Source organism: Vicugna pacos, chromosome 9, assembly GCF_048564905.1.
Source record: "Vicugna pacos chromosome 9, VicPac4, whole genome shotgun sequence".
NCBI classification, from domain to species: domain Eukaryota; kingdom Metazoa; phylum Chordata; class Mammalia; order Artiodactyla; family Camelidae; genus Vicugna; species Vicugna pacos.
The window spans coordinates 56,320,686-56,347,078 of record NC_132995.1 but is presented as its reverse complement, the minus strand read 5'-3'; the positions used below and the strand labels follow the sequence as shown (position 1 = coordinate 56,347,078).

Below are 26,393 nucleotides of genomic sequence, written 5' to 3'. Positions count from 1 at the left end.
GTTCCACCTGATCTGGGGTTTACATGCTGGTGGTCTGCATGCAGTTAACTTCTTGCCACCTGAGGGGTTTCAGCATCTGCAAAACAGTTCAAGGATGTGGCTCAGAATATTATCTATAGCCCTTGAGGAACTGAAGGTCCTTGGCTTTTTCTTGCCTGACTGTTTTCCTTTGTTTCTGCATTTTTTTTCCCCACTTCTCTGATTAAATATGCTCTTTGGAACTTGGGGAAGGCTTAGGGTGCTAAAGTTCCTGCAAAACAGTTGGGTGGAGGACGTGGGGGGTGGTCTGTCCCAGGTCTGTCCTGTTACACAGGAACTATTGCATCTTTCAAAAATAGTGTGCCGAGTTGCAGTACCATTTTTTTGCATGTGCCAAGAGGAGGTGGCTGCCCTGATTTGGAAGTCAAGGACAGACCTGAATGTATTAGCACAGTAGCAGCAGCATTTGGGAACTTGTTAGAGATGAAAAAGGTTGGGCCCCACTCCAGACCTATTGAATCAGAAATAGACACTGGGGAGGTGAGGTGGAGGTGGTTCCTAGCAATCTTTTCATAACTATCCCTTGGGCAATTTAGATCCGCACTGGAGTTTGAGAGCTGCTATTATGGAAGGTAAGTGCTCCAAGATCAGGGATTTTGTTTTACTCAACACCATATCTCTAGCATCTAGATCACTGCCTGTCTAATTGGTATGTTTACAGTAGGTGCTCGTTGATAAATGTTTTCAGTCTCAGGCTGTCAATCTCAATGGTAAAAACTTTGATGACAGTAGAATGGGCAGAAATGAATTGTTTAGCTGCATCGAAGCCAAATGTTTGCTAGCCTAGCAGATCCAAGGTACCCAAAGAACTAAATTTTCATTGTTTGACGCTCAGCTGCCTCCCTGTGGTGTCGGACGTCTGAACATGGGACTCACCAAGCAGTACCTGCGCTATGTTGCCAGTGCCGTCTTTGGCCTTATCGGCAGCCAGAAAGGCAATGTTGTCTTCGTGACACTTCGTGGTGAAAAAGGACGCTATGTGGCAGTACCGGCCTGTGAACATGTTTTCATCTGGGACTTAAGGAAAGGAGAGAAGGTAAGGCAGAAAGAAATCACCTGGGGTGATACAATACTGATTTATAGGTATTTGAGGATGGAGGCAGAAGTGAAAGAGCTTTGCTTTATCATACACAGAAGTTTTTATGTGCGCGCTCCTAGAAAATTTTTTTTCCTTTGGGTCTGGCTAACCAAGTATCAGATTCTGTTGTGTTTTTCTGCACTAAGTTCTGAAAACCACAACCAAATAAAAGCTTACCACTTAGAGATCTGTTTGCAGTGATGTTTCCAGGTCATTATTTGTGATCGTTATTCCCAACATGTCTGATTTTTCTCTGCTTTGCCAGTTCTCAGTTTTTCAACTTCTACTTGCCTTCACAACCAGATATAGAATATTAGGATTTAAAAGGAATATTGCTCTGCTATATTGACTGAATCGTTTTCTTAATTATACAGATGAGACCCAAGGGTTGTTAAACTAGCCTTTGATACTTTGTGTGACTCTGAATTCCCTAAGCCTACCACTTCTGCCAAACCAAATACCGAGATTTTGATCTCGTCCACTCACTTTGTGACCTCCAAGAGGGTAATGCTTTTATACGTACAATCCCCCCCCCCCGCCACAACCCCAGAGTCCTTTGGGAATAAACCACTTTAGCATTCTCATACCATGCAGGTTGGTTTCTGAGCTGGAGCTCAATTAAAGCAAGTATGTGTTTATTACCCTTTATGGAAAGTCATTTGATGTTGACATAAAATAAGACCTTAGTAATATATTCCGTTGCCTGAGAAGTTTTTGCATGTATTATGGTGATGTAGAGCTCTGAAGAAAATTTTACTGTTTCTTGAATGTTTCATTAACCTAGTACAGATAATTCATATATTAAAGAACTTGAGATAGAATGCAAGTTTCATTATTATTCATAAGAGCGCTTTGGAATTACTGATACTCTTAACTTTGATTATTCTTACACTTTTCCCTTGATGACATGCTTAACTCCTCTGCATTGTTTTGATTCTTATTATTTCAGATCCTAATCCTTCAGGGGCTTAAACACGAAGTCACTTGCTTGTGCCCCTCCCCGGATGGGCTGCACTTGGCTGTCGGTTATGAGGATGGGTCTATTCGAATTTTCAGCCTCCTGAGTGGAGAAGGAAATGTGACTTTCAATGGACACAAAGCAGCCATCACTTCCCTGAAGTATGATCAGCTGGGAGGCAGGCTTGCATCTGGGTCCAAGGTGAGACCTTGAATTAGGTGCCCAGATCTAGTAAAGGAGTATAAGGCTAATGTTGAAGCAGGTTGTTCACAGAAACTGTTGGGTGACACAGTGGACACTTGGACAAAACAGTATAGGTGGTAGGAACAAAATGAGGATGAGTATGAATTGGGAGGTTCATTTCGTTTCCTGTCATAGTCTCTGATAAAAGCCTGTTAAATACAGGAACAAGATGAGAACGCCCATGACAATGATTATGTAACATCATTGTGGACGTGCTACCCAAAATAGTACACAAGTGGGGGAAATAAAACAGGTTGGAAAAGGAGAGACAAAATATTGATTCTTGGCCTTTCATTTCTGTAAAATCAGTAGCTTTCCTACAGCTCAATCTTCAGTTAAAAAATATGATGTGAGTGATTCCATTTACAATAGTACGGCAAGTATCAGGCACAAAAATACTGTGAGACGTTACCAAAGAATGTTAACAGAAGATTTGAATAAATAAACACACCATGTTCTTGAATGGGAAGGCAAAGTATTGAAAAGATGCTAGTTACTTTCTAATTAGTTTATATAGTTAAAGCAATTAAAATAAATAGCCCAAAGGTTTTTTTTTGTTGTTTTTTAGAACGTGACCAAATGATATATAGAGGCAAATATGGGAAAACAAGTAAATAATAAAGAGGAGAATTTGGGGAAAAAGTAATAAAAGGGTTTCAGATTTTTTTTTTCAGGATTTGTTTTTGTTTTTATTTTTGTTTTTGTTGTTCGAAGTTTCAGATATAAAATGCATTATGAAGTCATAATTTATAATGTATTGTATTAACCTGGTATCAATACAAAAATGATTATTGCAACCAAATGAGAATCCCAGAAACAAATCCACTTAAGATTGCTACTTAGTATATTTTAAAGATGACATTTCTGGCGAGTGGAAAAGGGATGGATTACTTATAAAGTGGTAATGAGATAATTGGCTGTGTGGGGGGAAATTTTAAGCTAAAGCTTTACCTCCTGCCGTGTACCAAAATGAGTCATGGGTTAAAGACTTAAATTTTAAACCATGATAATTTAAGTAAACTAGAAGACATAAATACTTACCTGATACCAAGGTGGAAAAAGACTTCAAGCATAGCAGCAAGAAAAGAAATTGTAAAGAAAAGATGACTAAATTTGAATACTTAAATTTAAAACATTTGTGCATTAAAACAGTATAAAGAAGTTGTTAAGAGAATAAATCGTGAGTTGTCATCACAAGGAGAAATTTTTTTTTCCTTTTTTTTTTTCTTTTTGTATCTGAGAAGATGGGATGTTAGTGGAACCGTTTGTGGTAATTGTTTCAAAACATGTAAATCAAACCATCATGCTGTATGTCTTTGTTTTTTAATTAAATTTTTTTTCCAGCTTTATTATGTAGAATTATTACAGTTCAACTGCACATACACATTATATTGGATGTAAATACATATAAACAGTATACTGCATATTTTTTGTTTTTTTGTACTAATTATTGTTTCTAAGAACAGATTAGATCTTTGTGTGTGTCTTAAACTTACAGTGATGTATGTCAGCTATTTTCTCAATAAATTTGGAAAATTAAGGAACAATGAAAAAGAAATATTTGATAGTTCCAGTATAAAAAGGATCAATATCGTGTCTTAATAACCTACAGTCAAGTAAAGGAAGATGAGAGACATGAATTTACAGTTCAGAAGAGGTACAAAGTGGTCAGTAATCACCACAGAGCATGTACAGAATTTCTCACTGGTATTCAGAAATGCAAATCAGCACTGACACAGCATTTTCAACTTGTGAAATTGGCGGTGGTTTCTGAGTAGCTGAGCATAACCAGAGCTAAAGGGATGGGAAGATTGGCCTTGTCACACATAATCCCTGGTTGTCCTGTAGGCTGGAGATCACCTTGACGGTGTGAATTGCACACTTAAAACAGAAATGGCTTTTAACTCAAGAATTTCCCTTTTTAGTCTTTATTCTGATCAGAGATATATATGAAGATTTATGTACAGGAATGTTGAAATAGAAAAAAGTTAAAATTATGATATATCCTTAAGGTTGGTTATTATGTGACCATTAAAAATGAAAACAGCCTGGAAGGACATGGAAAAGTGGAAATGTAGTAGGTGAGAGAAAGGGAGAGGGTTATGAAACGATAGGAATAGCGTCATCTCAGTCAGCTGTGTGTATACATGAAGACCGGGACCAGACAAAACAAACGTGGTGGTGAAGTCTGGGTAGGTGATTAATTGGTGTTTGTTCCTCTGTACTTTTCTATATGCTTTCCAAATTTTCTGTAAGGACTACTTACCACTTTTGCAATAGAAATAGTGCATCCTGTTGCTTTTCAAGTTAGGCCTTACGTGATAAAATTCTTCTGTATCGTTCGATCCCTTTAGGACACAGATGTTATTGTGTGGGATGTGATCAATGAAAGTGGTCTCTACCGTCTGAAGGGGCACAAGGACGCCATCACACAGGCGTTGTTTCTGCGAGAAAAGAATCTGCTAGTTACCAGGTAAAGAAATGACAGTTTCGTTTCCAGTTCTTTTTCCAGGTGAACTCATCGGGGAGGATTTCAGAGAGGGAACTTGCTCCATTCCTTACTCGTTGCTCCCCCCTGTGCTCAAGCTCCTGTGCTGCTTGCCTGCTGCTCTCTGCTCGCTCTCCTTCCCTCCCCTCCCAAACAGTGTCATCGACACTATCCAGAGGTATTTTAGCATTTTTTAATTCTCTTGTATGATTTGTCAGTTTTTTCCCCTGATACCAGCTTTTTCATGTTCCTTAACCTTTTGACAGACCTTTTATAGAATGAGTTGTCTTTATTTTCTGGATCCCTAGAGAGTCAGGAAAAGCAGAATACAGAGCAGTGGGGAGATGTGAACACCTGATGTTTGTTTCAGCCTACCTTTGGAGAAGAGGCATACTCCATGTCGAGGCCTTCTGAACATCTGTTAGGCTGAACGAGTTGAAGTTTCCAGTTGTGTAGGTTGAAAATGATGGGCCAAATACCAGCAATTTCATATCATTCAACCTAATGGTTATCATTCCTAAGGAATGGCCACCCGGGAGAGCCTGGGGTCCTAAGTTGTGCCGGGCAGTAATTAGAAGCCCCGTAGTGATGACCCGGAAGGGGCTGTGAAGGAGCAGCACCAGGTGCTGTACCAGTGGTGGATTAGTTCCCGTGGGATAGGACGCAGGGACATGTGTGTGTCCCTTGTTCTGGTAACACGCTCTGTGAGGGAATGGCTCTGCTGGAAAATACACACACATTACAACTCAGGGAATATAAGGGGAAGCAAAAATACCCTGAAGTGAGATTATAGGAAAGACTTTGTAAACCAGGTTTTTGGTTTTTTTCCAATTTTGTCATGAAGCAGGATCGTACTGGATTCATATTGGTTGAGAAGCCGGGCACGGGCATTTGAGGCACGAGGAGTGGGGCGCACCGGCAGGGAGATGAAGGGCCAGACGATGGGAGGTTCGGGGAATGGTGCTGAGGAGCCTGGTTTCCATATCTTAGAGAACCTTGAGCAAGCGCAGACTTAGAAAACTGAGACTGTCTGACTGTAGTGTATTGGTGGGAACAGGAATAGACAGAGACCCGATAAATTACTAAATTAACCCAGGCAATAGGATTTAAATTCAGGTTTGTGTACAGAAACGGATTGGAAGGAATCAAGGCTTAGAGACTTCCCAGAGGAGGCATTTTCAGGACCTAGTGACTGACTGGACACGGGAGACAAGGGAGCAGGCGAGATCTAAGATGTTTCTGTGCTAGATGGTGTGAAAGAGGGTTGATGCTCTGGTCTTGGAAATGACAGGCAACAGATCCGGTTCTGTGTGCTGCCACACTCTGAACTCAAGGCTGTTTTTGTGCTTACAGATTAAACACTTTATTGTCTACCTGAGAGGAGCCACGTGGAGAGTTAGGATTCTTTACTTTTTGAGAGAAGGGTCAGGTACCATAGAAGCATTAGACATCACTGCTGTATATTGCCTTTTTAAGGCAACAGATGAGTCCTTGATCTCCCTGTTAGTTTAGTGATTCTTCCTGATAAGATTTTTTTGTCCTGTTTCTTCTTCCAGTGGGAAAGATACGATGGTGAAATGGTGGGACCTGGATACCCAGCACTGCTTCAGAACAATAGTTGGCCACCGAACTGAGGTACCTGTAGGGAGGTGGGCCCAGGGAAAGAATGACAAGGCGAACAGGGAAGGTGGTTTCTTCTCTGCCCCTTCATGGCTCTGTTTTTGCTGCTAACAGTAAATCATCGTCTACTTGTCTTGAGAGAAAGAAGTTGGTGTGGTGGACGAAGTGTCAACCATCAGAGCAGATGGAGCTGCTCTGGCATTTAGTAAGAAATTGGCCTTTGATAAGTTTTTAACCCATGAATATGGGTTTCCTCACTTTTAAATTGTGTGTCCACCTTTATGATCGTAGGGAAGTTTAATGATAACTCTGTGTACAGTGCCTGGCCTGATGACAGGTAAACAGCAAATCACAGCCATCATGATAGTTACCTGAACATAGATCTGTTCCATAGAGATCAGGGAACGTTCTACATCTTTGCATCCTCCTTTGTGCTTTGTTCACACCAGGCTTTCAAAAACACATGCCTGGCGTTGAGGGGAGGAACAAAAAGGAAGGGGATTAAGAGGTACAGAGGTCCAACTATAAGATAAGTCATGGGATGTAATGTACACATAATACTGTAACACCTTTGTATAATATGGACGGGAACGGGTCTCTTGTGATCATTTCACAATGTATAAAAATATTGAATCACTGTGTTGTATGCCTGAAACTAATAGAATATTGTGTGTGAATTATAATTCCAAAAAATACATACATACCCTAGGATAGATGAGAGTATCATGCCTTAGAATTAGTACAGAGGAAGAAGCAAATTAGGTTTTGTGTTGATTTACAGCAAAACTATTGTTTTCATTGTTTAGCTCTTGGATATTTGAGGCTAAAAAGTATGGTTTGATAGACATGAATGGAGCACCTTTTATTTGCAGTGCGCTGCTGAAAGCAAAGAAGAATCAGACTTACATCCTCACTGCAGGGGCTTCCAGTTAGGATTTATGCTGAACAGCCGTCATCTAAGCTTGTAGATAGGAGACGACAGAGGAACTGCTGGCTGTCACATATGCACAAGTTCTACTAAAAGTGGGCTTTCTCTTAGTGTATTTTGAAAGGGTTACCTTAATATTAGACTTTGCAGAAGCCAACAAGAGTTCACCACAGTACACGTAAACTGTTGGACTGTCAGGTCCTGCATGCTGGAATCCATTAACAGTCAAGTTCATTTGACTCCTTTTACACTCTGTAGGTGTGGGGGCTGGTGCTGGTGTCCGAAGAAAAGCGACTCATCACGGGGGCCTCCGACAGTGAGCTGAGGGCTTGGGACATAGCTTACCTGCAGGAGGTAATTACTTTTTCCTGGTCGTGGCAGTGTCATGTGTTAGCAGTTTCACAGGCTCGTTGAATTTAGAATCAGATGTAATTAGTGAGTCCTTCCTATATTACCAGAAGGGATTTTCCCTTCACTAATAACCTACGATTTCTAGACAGTTTTTTCCTTCGTTCTTTGCTCCATTGCTCTCATTTGCGCGTGGAAGGATAGCTTTAGGCTCGCAGCTTCTGGTAGTGCTCGTGTTTTAGTTCATAGGGCTCTCTGCCTCATATTCCATGACCTTTGGGTGTCCATGGATGGACTTGGGAATATCTGTATCCCTCTTCCCTCAAACAAAAATCTTACATAAAACTTGTGCCCATTTATATAAATATGTATATTCTGAGAAGATCTATAACTTTTTCTCAGATCCTTAAAGATTTTCTGTGGAAAAATAGACCTTAGGTTTAGCTGGAGTTAGGTGTGTGGAGTTGCGTCCAGTAGGCATTTTGATGAGTTCTACGTTAGTAGGCCAGGGTTTATCTTTTCTTTACTTAAGGAGAAAAATGTAGCCTCTCATGCAATGCCTTTGCCATTCTGATGCCCATTTGACTCTTTCCCTCTAGAACATGGTAGGTTCACCTGAGAAGTTCTTAAAGTTAATGGGGGTCATCACTTTTTCACCTTGTTACAATAGTCCTTATACTATGGAAAGTTTTTGGAGCTAGTGTAATGAATAATGTCCTGCTTGCACTTGATGGAGTCAATTTTTAATACATTCTGGTGAAAGTGCTGCCACTGAAGAGGTTTGATCAGAGAGATCACAAATAGAAGTTATCAGTGGCCATAAGGACAGGTTTCTAAGTCATTAGGGTTAGGAGTCACCTTCTGGAGCACATTATTTCAGCTTTTATTTTCCCATTTTTCTAAAACAGATTGAAGACCCAGAAGAACCAGAGCCCAAGAAAATCAAAGAGTCTTCCCCGGGAATACAGGACACACATGAAGCAGAGGACGGTACCCTTGAGATGGAGGAAGCTCCTGAGGATGTAATTCATTTTGTTTCTTATCTTCAGTTGAGTTGAGTGGTGGGAAAGTATTCCTTTCAGGGAATATCACTGTCACCTGCCTTTTTTAGAACCATGTCTCCTCAGGGGTCAGCAGAAATAACTATTCATCTTCATCTTTTCTCTTGCTTCTGCAGCGCATCCTTACGTGCAGAAAAGCTGGTTCCATAATGCGGGAAGGAAGGGACCGAGTTGTGAACCTTGCAGTCGACAGGACAGGCAGGATTCTTGCTTGCCACGTGAGTGCCAGTTTTAGGAGAAAGTAACAAGGACCAGGCTGTTCCTTTCAGAGACTTGTTCTTCTCTTTTGTTCCATGTAGAGATGAATTTTTGATTCTGTTAAGAATTCATTATATGGGACTGTGTGCACCAATACTCCCTAGCTCTGTTAGCTTAACAACAATAATAATTAACGATTATTGTTCTTATTAGCAAACATTTATTAAATCTCTGCTCTTCTAAGCAGTTTAAAAGCATTAATTTCTTATTCAGTCTTCAGATCAATGCTGTGTACAGGAAGTCGTGTATCCCCACTTTAAAGATGTGACAGCAATCCCAGAGAGGTTTAGGTGTTCATGGTAATACAACTAGTAAGGGAAGAAAAAGAAACATTATTGATTTGTTTTTACTAAATTACAAATTTCCTCTCCTGGACTCACATCAACCTTTTGCCTTTCTAGGGAACCGATTCTGTGCTAGAAGTATTTCGTATCCTTTCCAAAGAGGAAATTCAGAAGAAAATGGACAAGAAGATGAAGAAAGCTAGAAAGAAAGCAAAGTGTGTTTTCGTGGTATTTACTACTAGTAAAGTAGCCTGGGTGGGCCTTATAAAAACTGGTAGAAGAACCATGGCTTCTCTAAGGGATTATGTACTCTGTTTCCAATAACCGTTAAAAGCTAGAGAAGATTTTGTGGCGTGCCATTATCCAAGTTTTTAATTTCTACTTTTTAGTACAGGTAACGTATTCCTGAGCCTTGCACTCAGAGCCATACAGGACCAGAAAGACAGTACAGATATTTAAAAAATGGCTTCTAAGTGACGTAATTCTCAGAGGCTAGCAATGTGTCTTCAGTGACAGCAGCCTATACAGCAGGAAGCTGACCTTTGGGGCTGTGAGAAGGAAGACTGGTTGGATAGTTACTGAAGTTTGGGGGAAATACAGTCTTAAAATAAGTCATTGTAACTATGGAAATCAGTTTCTCAGTGGTTGAAATTTATCAAGTCTCAAAGAAATAGTCATCTGATTTTTTTTTTTTTTTTTTTTTGCCAAGGCAAATCTGAGACCTCTGGTTTTTTTTGACATGGTTGGATTGATAAGTGCAGGTTAATGGATTTTCTAAAAAGTTCTGAAGTTAGAGAAGTTTACCAGAAAGACTCCTGTGGAATAATCTGAATGATAAAGACTTGTCCCAGGGAATTTCATGGGCTGTTGCGTTCAGAATCCGTTTATTGAGGGTACTCATCAGGTGGAATAATGCTTTACACTGATTGCATTCTGGTTCACAAAGCATTTCTACACACACTGCATTGTTTCATCCCGATGGTAATCCTGTGTGGTTAAGTGACTCTCCCAGGTTCACATAGGTTGTTGGTTTTAGACCAGAACTTGACTCAAGTACTAGTAATAGCAAAGCTGCTTCTAGAAGAGCGGTAACAGCATGATAGTGGTTTTTTGTTTTTTGGTTTTTTTTTTGCCCCCTAGAGGAAATTCTTGCAAAGGTGAGGAGGAAGACCTTGAAGTCAGTGTTGAAATGACTCTGCAAGATGAGATCCAGCGGGTGACTAATATCAAAACTTCTGCCAAAATCAAGTGAGTAAAATGTAGTATCTGAAGTGTTATAGAAGTAGGAAGCTACAAAGTTGTTTCGGCTTTTTCATGCTATTTGTAAGCAGTGTCTACGAATTATCTGTTCAGAGACAGTGATCATGGGACTCACTCAGCTCCCGCCTCACCGTGGGCTCACTCATCATCTCATACAGTTCTTTCCTGCTGCCAGTTAAAAGGAAAAATGTGCACCCATGTTCTAAAAGGATTTGAGGTCCCTTATTAAAAAGTACACACACCAGAGCAGCTCAGTTCCACTATCTGAGCCCAGGTTTCTTTGACTTAAGATCCTGTACTTGACTGCTGTCCAATATTCAGAGCACCCTGATTTGTAAAATCCTTCATATTTGCTCAGACTTGGTGTAGACGGAAGGCATTGTAAGGCCTGTCTCCCAGAAAAAGCTGCCCTTGCGAGCGAAGATGGTTGCTACAACATTTACGTGTGTCTTCTCATGCAGGTCCTTTGATTTGATTCACTTGCCTCAAGGCGAGTTAAAGGCTGTCTTCCTGCTGCAGAACAACTTGGTGGAATTATATTCACTGAGCCCGTCCGTGCCAGCGCCTCAGCCTGTCAGGACGAACAGAATCACCATCGCGGGTCATCGCAGTGACGTGCGGACTTTGTCGTTCAGCTCGGACAACATCGCTGTCCTTTCAGCAGCAGCCGATTCCGTTAAGATATGGAACAGGTTGGTGAAATGATCCTCTGTAGCTTTACCCAGCAGTGTTTTCTTCCCTTTGAATTAGTTTTTAGTACTCTTGATGGTTAGCTGTTAGTTTCTTGGGGCCCTAAATACAGTTCTCTCAAAATGTAACTTCAGCACATTTTGACCATAGGCCAGTGGAGTTTAGAGTAGGGAAAAAAAGGCCTTTTCACATTTGGTGCAAAAAAATGCAAGTTTATTCCACGTCTGAAGCTTATAGCTGTTCTCGGCCAGAGAAGAACACAAATATGCTACCTGCTCTCAGTTCACATAGGCTCCCAGTGCTGTCCAGTAATCTTACCATGGCTTCTCATTCCTCGCTGGCCTGGATGCTTTTTGCACCTTCTCTCTCCTCACACCTCACACCCCTCTAGCCTCTTTAAGCTGATGACTTTGCTTTCTAGTTCACTCAAGAAATGGAATCATCTAAAAACCATTCAGATGTTCCCATAACATCTGCCAGTTTAGCTGCATCTGTGTCCACATAATCTGTCTTTCCTCCTGTGACTGCTGGTGCCCCTAAACAAAAGTCCGTTATGGCTTGTATTTCTTCTCTTTCCTTCTAGCAGTTTTCCTCCCTCTCTGCTGGAGCTTTCCTGTCGGCATACAGATACGCTGTAATATCTCCCGTCTGAAAGAGAACAGTAACCCTGTCTCATCCTCCTCTCTCCGCTTAGCTCCCCCTCCTCCGATTTGTTTTCTCCAGGCTGTCTTCCTCCGTCTCCCGTCAGACGTTTACCCCCACCACTTCCCCACGACAGCTCCCGTCATCTCGTCAGTGGTCTGCATGTTTCTAAATCCAGTGACCTGTAAGCTTCATTTGATGCTCTCCTTGGATTGATAACGTCTCCTCTTTGAAACACTTTTCTTTGACTTTTAATGACTTCCTCTTCCAGCTGTTTTTTCTCAGATCCTTTTTAACTTTGCTGACCCCTGAATGTTGGAGCACTTCAGGGCAGTCTTTGGACGTTTTCTCTACACTCACTTTCTGCGACCTCTAGTCAGGTGGCTTTCTCTATTCTGGTGACACATAAATTTATATCCCTAGTCCTAGCCTCTCCCCGAACAGCAGACTCATATTTCCATATCCTTTGTTTGTATCACCCCTTGGATGTCTAATTAGGCATCTCAGACCTTTATGTGTCTGGACCGTACTTGTGATCTTCATTTCTCTGGGTCTCCCCACCTGCTGTTCTTACAGACAGATCTCCCCATCTTAGTACATGATTGCTTCCTGCGGTTGTGCCAGCCCAGAACCTTGTAGCCATTCTTGATTCTCTTTTATTTCCCACGTCCGGTTAATTAGCAAATCCTGTCATCTCTACCTTTGAGACTAACTGGAATTCAGCAACGTCTCATCACCTGCCCTGCCACGACCGGTCCAGACCGGGTCTCACTCTCATCTGGATTGTTGTAGGAACTTCTGTCTGGTGTCCACGCTTCCTTACTTGCCCCTCTGCTGTCTGTTCTCAGCACAGCAGCCAGTGTAAGCTTTTTATCCTGGAAGTTACAGCACTTCCAGTAGTTCTATCTCATGTGGACTGGAAGCCAGAGTCCTTACAGACCTTGTTCTCTTACCTCTTACTTCCCTTCCCTGCTGCTCCACTGGAGCCGCACTCGCCTTTCTGTTACCCCTTAAACACGACAAGAATGTGCCTGTGTCGTGGCTCTTGTGCTCTGTCTCCTTTCTGCCTAGAACCATCTTCTCCATTCGGCTACGGGCTTTCTCCCTGTCTTCCCATCAAATGACAGTCCTGCTATCCCCTTCCCGCCTTGCGCTCTTCATCCCCTCCCCCAGGGCTGGGTTTCTCCACAGCACCTGCTGTCACCTGATACACCAGTATCTGTCTCATTTCCAAAGGATGTTAAGCTTTATGAGAGTCGGCCTCTTCTGTTTTATTCAGTTATATCTCCAGCACCTAGAAGAGTGCCTGGCATTGAGAAAATGTTGAATGAAGTGGGCATTTGATACATATTTGTTGAATGGATGAGTGTTTACGGTCTAATAAAATGAACTTTATTTGCAGGGGTGTGATACGCTAATTCGACTTGCAGTCCTCTGGGCTCGCTTCTTTATAGCGGCGGGTCAGGCTGTCCTGAGCCCAGCAGATGCTTTTCCCAGCCCTGCTTTTGTAGAATCTGTTCCTTAGGATTGGGAGCCCCTAACCAAGAAAACAAAGTTAGACCTAGAGATTATCACACGAAATGAAGTAAGTCAGAAAGCAGAAGGCAGATATCATATGATACAACTTATATGTGGAATCCTAAAATAGGACACACACTGGGGAGGAGGGCATAGCTCATCAGGAGAGCACCTGCTTAGCATGCAGGAGGTCCTGGGTTCAATCCCCAGAACCTCCATTAAATAAATAAACAAACCTAATTACCTCCCTTCCAATAAATAACAAAATAGAAAATGTTTTATTTTTTAAAAAATCAATAAAAATTAATAACTTATAAAAAATAAAATATGATACAAGTGAACTTATTTATGAAACAGAAACAGACTCACAGACATAAAAAATGGTTACCAAAACGGAAAGGAGGTAGGGGAGGGATAAATTAAGAGTTTGGCATTAGCAGATACACACTACCATTTATAAAATAGATAAACAGGGTCCTACTGTATAGCACAGGGAACTATATTCAATATCCTGTAATAAACCATAATGGAAAAGAATATGAAAAAGAATGTATACATGTATAACTAAATCACTTTGCTGTACGCCAGAAACTATCACAACATTGTAAATCAGCCATACTTTGATTAAAAAAAAAAAAACGAAAACAAAGTCAGGTGCCATTGAATATTTTCTCCCTTGACTAGAAGCCAAGGGTTATTCAAAGGGTTTGTCTCCATGTTGATCGCTCTGTGTGGCTAAGTGTGCACTGAATGTACCTGCTGACCTCTCAGGTGGACAAGCAGGTCCTCCTAACACGTGAGCTCTTCCTTTGTTCTTTCTTTCTCCCAGGTCTACCCTGCAGTGTATTCGCACAATGACGTGCGAGTATGCGCTCTGCTCGTTCTTTGTACCTGGTGATCGGCAGGTGGTCATAGGAACAAAGGTAAACAGACTTTTTCTTGGATTTGGGGGACTTCTCTACTCAGTATTCTTAAAGCTGTTGAGAAGTCTGCTTCCTTTTTTATCATCTGGGAAATGTATTAGAGCCGGATAACATGAGAGGGTGTTAGTTCATTGCCCTTTTTTGAGGTTTACTTTTTAAGTTTCTTTTCTTTGTTTTGTTGTTGTTGTTGTTTTTAAATCAAAACTTATGTCAAATTGTGAGGAAGGAAATTAAAATCATGACCCTGAGATAATTGTCATTAACATTTTGTTGATCAGCCTCTTTCATGCATCTTTTTATACGCACATACGTAACTGTGTTGTGAGAAGACTAGTGATAAAATACATTAAGTACGTGCATCATGCTTGGCAGATGGAAGCATTCAGTAAAGACAGACTGAGTGACCAAGTGCTCGGCTGCTAATCAGGTTGGGAGATTGCCATGAGGGAATGAGCAGACATGGATCTGGATTCAGGTTTTCCCCCTTTAAAATGGGTAATTTAGAGCAAGTCACATAACTTCTTTAGTGTGATACCTTCTCTGCATAATGGGATGATGACACTTGATTTTTGACAGAGGCTCCTGCCCCAGATAGGCCTAGGTTTGAATCCCAGCTCTTCCACTTCCTAGCTATGAGACATCTGGGCAAGTTACTTAACCCTGTAAGCCTTGTTTTTTTCATGTAAACCGAAGTCAGTAACCTCAGCTTATAGCTAATAAGAGCTGGTTACAGAAGCAGCAGTAGGAGGAGTAGCGGGAATAAAATGGAATGAGGTCTGTGGAATGTTTGGAAAAGTGCTTTGCAAGTATTTGTCATTATTATCCCCCTAAACCAATGCCATATGTGCATGATTATTTTGTTAGGAAACCTATGTTATCATAATGGATGTTTTTTGCTTGGCAAAAAGCATAAAATAAGCTGGAGAAATTTTAGGGTCAGTGTCAGGGAAAGAGCATTAAATTTCAGTTAAAAGTTTCCCTCATTTTTTATTCACTCTTTCAAACAAATGTCCATCCACGGTTTGCTGTCGGGAAGACACTGCAGATTGCTTCCCAGACTGTTTGTCCGACTCGGGTCCAGTCCCCAGCCTGCTCTCTGTGCTGGGCAGCTATTGTATGTTACCGTTTAATCCCCACACAGCCGCTAGAGAGCTTGGTGATATAAACTCTGTTTTACAAATGGAAAAACAGGCTCATGGGGACGAGTTTACCAAGAGTCGCAGATAGGCAGCCCTGGGACTCTTCATCGTGCTCCCTTCCCACACACGTGCACGAGCTCATCACAGGGCGGGCTTTGCCGCCGTGTGTTCTGTGCCGGCACCGTGACCATAGCGTATACAGCATTCTAAGCGGGAAGCGTGGCTGATGGTTTTCTCAGCTACTGCATTTTTTTTTTTTTAAGTTGACTGCCCTCCCTAGCATGGTGGGGAGATTTCTCTTTTCTCTTTCTCATTATCAATGTATTGTAGAGGAAGAAACCAAAGCTAGATGGAGAAGAATTGGTTAAGCCAACTGTTGTAGAGAATAGTCTACTTAAAGGATTACGTCTTAAGGGTTATTAAGTTTCCCATGTGCTGTTATGTTGATTCTGATATAGCCCGTGGCCATGATATTTCCCTTTTAGAGTTGGGGAACCAGTGAAAGTACTGGCAAGAGTCCAGTACCATGAGGTGGTGCTGTTCCATGGTTGTACAGCACAGCAACCCTGGCAAGGTTAACGCAACACTTCAGCAGGGGATTTGACGTTTATTCACGTGGGAAGTATAGAGCATGGAACGTGGGAGCCATTTCCTGAGCAAGGGGCCATGTTGTCGCTGCTGGGCTATGAAATCTCTTCTAACCCGTGTAGATGTGCATCGTGGAGGCTGTGGGTGTGCTGATCTCATTTTGCATCTTCTGTAGACAGGAAAGCTGCAGCTTTATGACTTGGCATCAGGAAATCTGCTGGAGACAATCGATGCACATGATGGTGCTTTATGGTCCCTGTCTCTCTCTCCAGATCAGGTAACTACACCAGGAGTCAGGGTCTGGACTCCAGCACCCTGGCTGCACTTCCTGTGTCTTATACGGGGTTCTGCTGCTGCCTGACAGAGACTTCTCTCAGGTTCCTTTATAAAAAGCTTGCTTTTGGTCTGATCTTCAGACATTATGTCTGGCTCCGTAGCCTGTGCCTGATGGTATGAGTAGCTGTCATTTTGACTTGAACTTCTGGGTCAGCTGCTCTCGGTCATCAGCTGCACGGCCTCACGTTGCTCACCCTTGTGACTTTTTACCAGTGTTTGTGATACTCCTTAAAAGGAAATATTTTCTTGGGCATCATAATGCAGAGGGTAGAGTAGACTTTTCTTCTCCCCTTTTCATCCACAATCCATGACTGTATAAGTCTAGAGATGTTTAGTAAATACGTGAGCCTTTCCAAGTCAGCAGCAGCGTGTTTCCCTTCAAAGGAGTCACACTGGATGAACTGCGTACTTACTCAGTGATGGTGCTGTTGCTCAGAACGGTGTGAGATATTTTTAGATGATACTTTAAGAGATTGTGGCCCATTTATTTGAATATTCCCAATGGTGACAAACCTTTGTTCATTAGAAGTGGTATTTGGGGGGGGGGGGCCAGGGAAAGGAATCTGGAATTTAGAGTAGGTAATGCCATTTGGGGTCAGAAATGAAACAGCATTTAACATTTAAATTTAAATACTACTAACACCTTGCATTTGTAGAATGTTCTCTTTTCCAAAGTGTTTTCACATCCATGATGTCATTTATTAGTATTTTTACAGTGGTTTTATAAACTAGGTAGTCTTTATCAGAGCAACAGTGCTAAGGGTCATTATAAGGCTTTTTTCTGATGTTACAAATCTCTGAGATGGCAGACTAGACACTTGAGATCTAATTTTCTGACTCCATGTCCTCTGTACTTTATACTAACACTCCAGTGTGGTAAGACCAATTTTCTTGATACTGGAAAACAGTTCTGAGCATATTTAAGCAGGGACTTGCAGGAATAAGTTTATATGCCATTCTAGGGTAAGTAACTTTGAATAAACTTATTTAGCTTATCCAGTCCATGTGTACTTGTCGAACGATTTTAATTCTTCACAGCAAATTATTTTGACTGTTGCCTTCTTATGTGGAGTAGAAATAACCCATGGTGTCCACTGGATCTTCATTCCTGATGCTGAATAAAAGTGTAACTAGGACCTTGGTCATCATCTGACTACATTTGTCTCTGCTGGGAATTTTCAGACAGATCTGTGGCAGCGGCCCCCAAAGAACAAGGAAAGGGGTTAGGGAGAAACCACATTTTTCTTAATTCTTACCCTATGCCATTAAATAAAAACGGTCTTTTGCACTATTTTGATGTGTCTTCTTATCAAAGTTTCTATACAAGATTTTTTTTAACTGAAATGTCATTTGATTTTCAGCGTGGCTTTGTGACAGGTGGGGCCGATAAATCTGTCAAGTTCTGGGATTTTGAATTGGTGAAAGATGAGAACAGTACCCAGAAGAGGTGAGTAGACATTTTTTATTTGCGACCATTTTTTGGAGTGAAAACGGAACCACCGAATGGGCTTTTGACATGGATGTTCCCGTTGAGCTCCAGACGGTTTTTAGAATGTTTGTCTGCCTTTGTAGAGGGCTCACTATTTTTCCTCGGTGCTTTCTGCGATGCTAGGCTTTCTGTGAAGCAGACCCGGACCTTGCAACTAGATGAAGAAGTTCTGTGTGTCCGTTACTCTCCCAATCAGAAGCTGCTGGCTGTGTCTTTGTTGGACTGCACTGTGAAAATTTTCTATGTTGACACTTTAAAGGTACAATGGCTGTGCCTGCGAATATTTTCTTTCTTTCTGACTGAACTTGGGTTAAGACTATAAAGAAGTGGCCTTGACTCTTTCCAGCAGTAGTATGTTTCTAAAAATTTATGTGCAAATCAAAACAGCACAAGTACCCTAGGAAGGCTAGAGTTTTAAAAGGCTCCTTTGGTTCATAAATTTTGTATAAAGCAAGTTGTATTTCAGAAACTCCGTGGACAGAAAATCCTGTCGGGGCCAGTAGTTGTAAGCACTGCTAGGTGTGCTCGGCAGTCACTCCACGCTTGGCCGTACATCAGGATCATTTGGGTTGCTCTCAGAAGTATAGATTCCTGGGCTGTACTCCCAGAGTCTCGGTAGGCCCGGACTGGGCCTGGGAACACAGTTGTGAAACAAGTGCTCCAGAGGCTTTACCACTGAGAGGTCCAGAGAGGACCCCCGCGCCGCGTTCTGACTGGGGCATCCGCGGCTCCGCTCTGCGGCAGTGTTCTTGGCAAGTGCGTGCAGGGTTTGTATGCTCGACATAGGGACAAGCTGCCTTCAGTGTTCTTGGTCATTGTCTTTGAAAATACAGACCTAAAGCAATCCAGAACAGTGTTTAGCGTTGTATTTTAAAGTTCTATTTTAGATCTATATGTCATACAATTATGCCTATATTTTATAGACAGATGTGAGTTATTTATATACTTTTTTTTTTAACGTCTAGTTTTTTCTCTCACTGTATGGACACAAACTGCCTGTTATATGTATGGACATCTCATATGTAAGTAAAATTTAAATAGTGTCTCAGTAATGAGTTGTCTTTTCTAAAGTACTTCCTTAGTTCTTAGGTTGATACCTTCATTTTAGTGTTTATTTTTTCTGTCTGTCGTATAACTGACTATCCTAAAAAATTATAAAATAATATGTATTATAATCATACTGTAAATATATATGTATTCATGCATTTAGAATATTTTCATAGACACCTGAATTAATCCTCATAACTAAACTCCCTGTGCTGGATCCCCCAAATGGTATTTCCTTGTCTAAAATAATATAATTGGTAGAGCACCCTAAAGTATGAGGGACTTTCAAAAAGGCATCCCGCTTTGTTCTGAAGGATAACCTTGGTAAGGAAAATGGAGTTTTGCAATATTTATGGTAATTTGTACTATGCATACATTTAGTTTCTTGACCAAAATGATATTTTTGCAATGGCTAGTTACGATTAGGAATGGCATTATATAGTTAAAAACAATGTCTAGTGTGTATAAAAGGAATCGGTCCCGTGCTCTGTCTGCGATCAGTGCATTAACAGAATAAAGTGGTGTCAAAAAATACTTTCAGTTTTCTTATTATGTTGACAACCATTTGAACCAGGTGCTGAAATAGGAAGGAGAAGCAAAATAGTGATAAGGAATGTGGCATAAAAGGCAAGGTCATAAACATTCTAATAGATTCTTTCCCAGCCTCCTTCCTTCCTTCTTTTTCCCTCCTCTCCCCGTAAACCCTATGACAGAGATTAGAGATTCTTTGCTGTATTTAACAAAGTAAACAGACAGCCTACCTCAAGACACAGCACTGCCCTGTAGCAGTACAAAAACAGCCACAGAGTTCTTGCTCACTTAACAAGTTTTTTAAGTAGATCTGTAGGTAAAAGCAAAGATGTATGTGCTCTTGGTAAAGATATGAAGTTAATTTGGGGGCACTGATATTAATGTTTTGAAAGAAATGGGGTACATGTTCTGGTTAGCTTTTCTCTAATTACAGAGTTTCAGGTAATCAGGTAATGTTTTACTTCTCGTCCTCCTAGGACGGAGCACTAATAGCAACTGGCTCTGCCGACAGGAATGTGAAAATCTGGGGTTTGGACTTCGGGGACTGCCACAAGTCTCTGTTTGCACATGACGACAGGTGGGTGTCGCCTTTTCAAAGGTCTCCTGTTGCGTCACCTGTAAGTTTCATTTCCCGGGAGCATCTGTGTCAGTTACTCAGTGTTCTCACATAGTCATAGAGATTCTAAAATGTAATCAAGATACTCTAGAACTAACGGTTCAGAAGCTATTTATGTGTGTAAGACTCCTTTTCATAATGTGGAATTTGATGACATTTGGGTACTTCTGTCACGTTTCAGTGTGATGTACCTACAGTTTGTCCCCAAGTCTCACCTCTTCTTTACTGCTGGGAAGGACCATAAGATCAAGCAGTGGGATGCGGACAGATTTGAACACATACAGACTCTGGAGGTAACCTCCTACCTGCTTTGCTTGCTTAGTACATAAGAACTTCTTTTAAGATTGAGTGTTGATCGCCCACTATCGTGAGTAGGTGGCGGTCTGTGAATAAGGGATTCTTACTCTGGATGTTTTTGCTCTCTCTGCCCAGGGGCACCACCAGGAAGTATGGTGCTTGGCTGTCAGCCCCAGTGGAGACTATGTGGTGTCGTCGTCCCATGACAAATCTCTGAGACTTTGGGAGAGAACAAGGGAGCCTCTTATTCTTGAGGAAGAGAGGGAGATGGTAAGGACTTCGGGCTCGGTTACAAGTGTTCTGGTGGGTACTGATATCTGATACGCTGCCCCAGCCGGACTTTTCTGTCTGATGCTGCGACACCCCAGTCACTGCAAGTCCAGGGGTGTCCAGGAGACGTTTCCAGGACTGCTGACACCACTTGGGCAGCCAGGAGGAGACAGATGCTGTTGGGGGTGTGTTTTGAAAGAAGCAGCTTCTCACTGTCTCATTTTACTTCACGTAGGAACCATACTTTTTTTTTTTCTTGAAATGAATTTTTATCTGTCTCTTGGCAGCAAAGGGAAGCAGAATATGAGGAGAGCGTGGCCAAAGAAGACCAACCAGCAGTAAGTGAAACTTTTGGGACCCTCAGATTGTGCCCTGTAATTATCCTCCTGGAATTTACTATGATTTTGAGAATTTCTAATGGAATTAGAATTGGGGTTAGAAGCTGAAGTCATCAGCGGCTGATATGGGAAGGAATCTGTATAGTCCTCCTTAATTTAACTGTATATCCTGATGTTATGGGACAAATGATTGACCAGATTTGGTATTGAATGACTGTCATTCTGTCTTTTTTTTTAAGGAGCTTTAGGGAATTATTTCACTGTAAAATAAAAGTCAGAAAAAATTTGAGAAATTGGGCATTCTCTTTAAACATGTGTAGAGCAAGATATTCTTATGATAGTGCATATAAATATTTAATATTTAATTTCAGATTTCTAGGTGAAATGGATTGCCCAAACTCACGGTGTCTGGCACTAAGTACTCAATTCATGTCAGCTGGTAACAAACACCATGTTACCATTGTAACAGAGTCATGCCTGTTCTTTTCTGGACATAAGATTAATTTATTGGCTCTTTAACACCTGTCAACAATGCTGTTCAAGGATCTCTTTGTTTCTGGCAGGTTCCAGGAGAGACTCAAGGTGACAATTACTTTACTGGAAAGAAAACTATTGAAACAGTCAAAGCGGTAAGTTGATATAGAATGTAGCGTATCAATTTTAAATAGGATCCCAATTTTTTAGTAAAAGTCTGTCAAACAAATAGCCCTTTTGTGGCAAAAAGTTGATGAAATTTATAGATGGAGATCATAACCTCTGTTCTCCCTCGGAGGAGGACTAAGGATGGGAGTAGTTTTGAATCTGTTTAATGAGTGCGTGGTTTCTGGAAAGGAAGGCTTGATCTCCTGAAAGTGGCACCTCTCGGGTGTCCTAGGAGCTCCCTACTCAGGGTGTCCCCACACCATCTCACCTGAATCCACGACACTTAGTCTCCTCCCTGTAAATTAGAAATGAACAACCAAAGACGTCTTTAAATGCTGTTCGGCACACTGCTGGCACCTCTTTATTAAACTGATTCAAGCAGTCTGATTTGGTAGCACTCAGTCAGGCCTTCCACTTGCAGTGCTGAGGGATGACAAGTGTGTTGTGATGGTTTCTGTCCTTTGTCACCATCTGTGTAGGCTGAGAGGATCATGGAAGCTATTGAGCTATACCGAGAAGAAACTGCGAAAATGAAAGAACACAAAGCCATCTGTAAAGCTGCAGGGAAAGAGGTAAGGGAGCCCATTAAGTTACGCTCCGAGAGACATTTATAAATAGAGACAGTTCCTGAGGGAAAAAACCATCATTTGGGGATTTTTTAACTCAGATCAGGAAATTAGATAAATGGAACAGAATCTTTTCTAACTGTAATATTAGAAAAAAGGAATTGAGAAACTGGAAGGAAGCTTTGTCTTAATAAAAAGCAAAGGCTGTGAAGTTTTAGCTTGAGGTGACTGTTGTATTAAGTTAGAAACTCAACTTTAGTTCCTGCTTTAGTTTGGGATGCAGGGTAAGCATTTCAGATTTCTAGGTGAAATGTATGGCCCAGACTCACTCGTAAGCACTATTGAAACTAAAAGGTTTGATCATTCTTTTATACTATTAAATAACTTAATACTTTTTTAAGGTCTCTCTTAAAAACTGCACAATACTGTTATCGCCCTGCCTGTGGTAAGCACCATAAAAGGCTTGTTTTTTAATGACCTAACTTAATAATTTCTTCATAGGTTCCTCTTCCCATCAGCCCGATCCTGATGGCTTATGGCAATATCTCTGTGAGTAGAACGTGTAACTGACGGTTTCCCCTTGGTTATTCTGAGGTTCCTTTAGGCACAAGAGAGGAAGCGAAGAGACATTATGATTAGAGGATGAGTGTACTGGGAAGTACTTTGCCGTTAAAAATCTCTCCTGAATGTTGAACTCCTCTGGGATATTTTGTATTTCAAAAGGGCTGTTTTAGTGTAACTTCCAACTCATCCTTTTTGGTTGGACTGAACTGGCATTTTTTTATTTTTTAGTGCTCATTTGTGGTTAGTATCCAAAGCTCTCTGAAGATTCTCTTCATTGAAATTAAGTTTTTGGAGGAAAAGTTGATATAAATCAGTCCAGAGGAAGAGAGAGGGAACACAGTGGGACAATGTATGCTGATCTAGCGATGTTAATTACTTACTGCTCTACTTGCATGTGATACTGTGAGTCAGGGGGTCTTCGTTAATAGACAGAAACCTGTCCTGACTGACAGACTGAAGGTAATGCAGTTGGTGAGTGGCAGAGCGGGACTGTGAGCCCAGATCTGATCAGTCTAAGCCCATGTCTTGTGGTGGCATTTTTAGAACATGGTTTCTCGTGAGAGATCGATCCCTGGTTTTTAAGAGGTGGAAATTAGAGCACTCCAGTCAATACCAGGAGTGTCGCTAATGCTGTTACACTTCCTTTACAGCCTTCAGCTTATGTGTTGGAGATTTTTAAAGGAATCAGGTCAAGGTGAGTCCCAGCGCACAGTCATTGTCACTTGGCAACTAACAACATTTACTGAATGCCTAGTTGAACATGAGACAGATAAATTGATGTTAAAATTGACAGTTATCTTAGAGGTTTAACTGTCAAAACTGTGATGGAAAATAATTTATTATAATGTTATTTTTGAATTAGAGTTAAGAGGTTCCTCCTAAAATATGAAGTGATACATTTTTAAGGACAAATGAAAGGTGGTGCTGCTTGGTGAGGAAATCGTCTGTAATTCAGTCAGAGGTAACAGCTGTAACTTTGCTGTTGTCTGTTTCCTTTGGCTTCCTTTCTGTGTGCATACACAACTGGAATCGTACTGTATACATTTTTATATCCTGTCCTTTTCACAGAATATTTCCTGAGCATTTGCTCGTGTTAGTAATATTCTTTAAAAACACATACTGAATTAATTCAAAATATTCCATTGTACATATAGTTACTGCTGGGTGTTGCTTTTGCTGTGACTGTTGCTTCAGTGAACACCTTTATGTATGAATCTGTGTTGTTTTTATTGGTTATTTTTCTTAAGGGTCCTAGCAGTCTGATCAATGGCCATGAGCATTTTAAAGGTTTATATCACTGAGTTACTTTCCAGAGTGCCTGTACTGACTTTTACCGGGCCTTAAAAAATTCTTTTTTGCCAGTTTGAGAGGCAGAAGGTGGTGTATTGTATTACTTTCGTTTTCGGTTATTAACAAAATTAAAATATCATTGTATTTGTTGGCCATTTTTATCTTTTCCTGTGAATTTTTAGCTACTTTTCCTTTCTTGTGCTTTATAGTAGTTTCTCTTACTAGTTTTTAAGAATTTTTTGTATCCTTTGTCATTCATTTTTGGATTAAAGTTTCTTGTTTATGATTTATCTTTTGATTTCAAGTTTGACTTAGAGTTACCATTTTTATAACAAATCTTAATACCTAAATGTATCCCTTACAATAAATAGACAAGACTTATCTAAGATAATGAAACTTCATAAGAGATGTGAAAGAAAATTCAGATTAATGGATGTACAGTGCATTCCTAGATGGGAAGATTTCTGTGTTTTAAAGATTTGTTTTGTTTTTAAACTAACCTATAGGTTTGCGATTCCCCATTGAAATCCTCTTGAGATTTCTAATTGGAATTGATGAAATGATAATAGAGCTAGCTCAAGGAAAGTAAAACAGACCGAAACCAGAACAAGAGGGAGCTATTCTCGTAGATTAAAATAACTAAAAACAGCAAAATTAAAACAGTACAGGTTATTGTCAGAATCAGTCATCAGAACAGACTTGAAAGCCCTGAAACAGACTCTGTATGTAAAAGGACTCAGGAGCTGGTAGAAGTGTCACACAGAGATGGAATGTTCGACAGTTAGTAATCTGAAAGAAAAAAAGTGAGCTTCTCCTACCTGGCCATGGACCGAAATGCATCGAGTAGGTCCAAATAGTAAATACAAACCAACCAAAACATTGACAAGAGAGAACCCTCTAGAACATAGATAAATACTTAACTCTGGATGGGGAAGATCTAACACGTATAAATGTAGAAGAAAGAGATAGGAGGGGAGAAGGTTTTAAAAGGGACCCTGTTGAGAAGTGTGGCGCTGTTAACGGTGACTCTCCCCCTCAGTGAGCTGGAAGAGGCCCTGCTCGTGCTGCCTTTCTCTTACGTCCCCGACATCCTTAAGCTCTTTAATGAGTTCATCCAGCTGGGCTCTGATATTGAACTCCTGTGTCGGTGCCTCTTCTTTCTCCTCAGGTAACGTCCTTTCCCCAAAACACCACATCTCATCAGCCCGACAGCTCCAGCAGCTGCGCTACCTGAAGCTGTTGACGCTGTGGGATTAAGAAATGCGCTTTTTCAGTTTCAGGGACTGTCACACAATTTCAGTGTGCCTGACATAGGTTATTTCCTGTCTTCTGGAATCAGTCTTGAAGGCAGGGGCACCGCCTTGCTCGGGCTTGCTCCGGCCGGCACCGTCTCCAGTCTGACGTAGCAGCTCTGCTTCCAGTCAGTGCGCTGAGCCCCTCGCTCAGTGGCCAGTTTGTCTCAGTGTCGTTTCTTTTTAACTACTTCGTTTAAATGGCTTGGTTTTGTTTTCATAGCAGCATTTTAAGGAATAGTCAGTTTACTTCCCAGGTCTCTACAAGGGCATATATAGAGGGAACTAAGAAACATAAAAAAAATACTCTATTCTTATATAGGAAGAATTCTTAAAAATATGTAATGCTTAAGAATATATTATTCCTGTCTCCTCCTCTGCCCCTCAGTCTCCAGCTGTTACATCAGAGAACAGGAACAGAGACAAACTGAGTATCTTTAAGTGTGATTAGGAAGACAGTCTGCTCAGCCAATACCAAATAGTAAGAAGAAGAAAACGGATGTATTTGGTGAATTGACTTATTTTCATGATTCTTAGCTCTTCATCCCTTTCATTCTTTCAGTATAGTAGTGAATGAAGAACAATGATGATTCAGTTGCCATACTTCCAATTTATTTTTTATTGAATGTTAGGGTAGTATTTTAAAAATTGTCATCAGATAGAACTGAATAGTAGAGAAGAAACTTCCTTAGCTTTTTTTTTTTTTTTTTTTTTTGGCTGGAGGCATTTCTATATGCTCATGATTGATGAAGTGAATTTTGTTTGTTTTTTTTTATATTTTGTCTCTTCACTGGTTCTAGAAGAACCAGGTAGAGCCAAAACCACTACTCTTTGTGACATGCCTGGTTTTATTTTTCTATTAGGATTCACTTTGGACAGATCACTAGCAACCAAATGCTTGTGCCCGTGATTGAAAAATTAAAAGAAACAACTATTTCAAAAGTCAGCCAAGTCCGGGTGAGTATCTGTGTAGAGCTCGAATAAGGAGGGGAAGTCCTACTGTGTGTGTGACTTACAGGTAGCGGCATGGCATACCGCCTTGTCCCTGGT

The 26,393-nt window shown here is 40.9% G+C and overlaps 2 protein-coding genes across 8 annotated transcripts in view; one reads left to right on the top strand and one right to left on the bottom strand.

Moving 5' to 3' along the window:
• Positions 1-26,393, top strand: part of WDR3 (WD repeat domain 3) — a 29,788-nt gene that overhangs the window by 2,455 nt on the left and 940 nt on the right. For both annotated transcript variants that reach the window (XM_006216137.4, XM_015249426.3), the window contains exons 2-26: positions 875-1,075; positions 2,067-2,276; positions 4,673-4,791; positions 6,363-6,441; positions 7,613-7,708; positions 8,611-8,724; positions 8,880-8,981; positions 9,423-9,520; positions 10,446-10,553; positions 11,027-11,257; positions 14,245-14,338; positions 16,241-16,342; positions 17,763-17,848; positions 18,014-18,149; positions 18,856-18,912; positions 19,945-20,045; positions 20,266-20,377; positions 20,517-20,651; positions 20,939-20,989; positions 21,553-21,618; positions 22,111-22,203; positions 22,699-22,746; positions 23,412-23,455; positions 25,091-25,219; positions 26,207-26,300. In XM_006216137.4, the coding sequence (XP_006216199.2) occupies positions 905-1,075; positions 2,067-2,276; positions 4,673-4,791; positions 6,363-6,441; positions 7,613-7,708; positions 8,611-8,724; positions 8,880-8,981; positions 9,423-9,520; positions 10,446-10,553; positions 11,027-11,257; positions 14,245-14,338; positions 16,241-16,342; positions 17,763-17,848; positions 18,014-18,149; positions 18,856-18,912; positions 19,945-20,045; positions 20,266-20,377; positions 20,517-20,651; positions 20,939-20,989; positions 21,553-21,618; positions 22,111-22,203; positions 22,699-22,746; positions 23,412-23,455; positions 25,091-25,219; positions 26,207-26,300 (2,676 nt within the window). In that variant the 5' untranslated portion in view covers positions 875-904. The remainder of the gene's footprint in view (positions 1-874; positions 1,076-2,066; positions 2,277-4,672; positions 4,792-6,362; positions 6,442-7,612; positions 7,709-8,610; positions 8,725-8,879; positions 8,982-9,422; positions 9,521-10,445; positions 10,554-11,026; positions 11,258-14,244; positions 14,339-16,240; positions 16,343-17,762; positions 17,849-18,013; positions 18,150-18,855; positions 18,913-19,944; positions 20,046-20,265; positions 20,378-20,516; positions 20,652-20,938; positions 20,990-21,552; positions 21,619-22,110; positions 22,204-22,698; positions 22,747-23,411; positions 23,456-25,090; positions 25,220-26,206; positions 26,301-26,393) is intronic.
• Positions 21,959-26,393, bottom strand: part of SPAG17 (sperm associated antigen 17) — a 356,415-nt gene continuing 351,980 nt past the window's right edge. For all 6 annotated transcript variants that reach the window (XR_012075867.1, XM_072967909.1, XM_072967912.1 and 3 more), the window contains one exon: positions 21,959-22,153. The gene's annotated coding sequence lies outside the window, so the exon portion shown is untranslated. The remainder of the gene's footprint in view (positions 22,154-26,393) is intronic.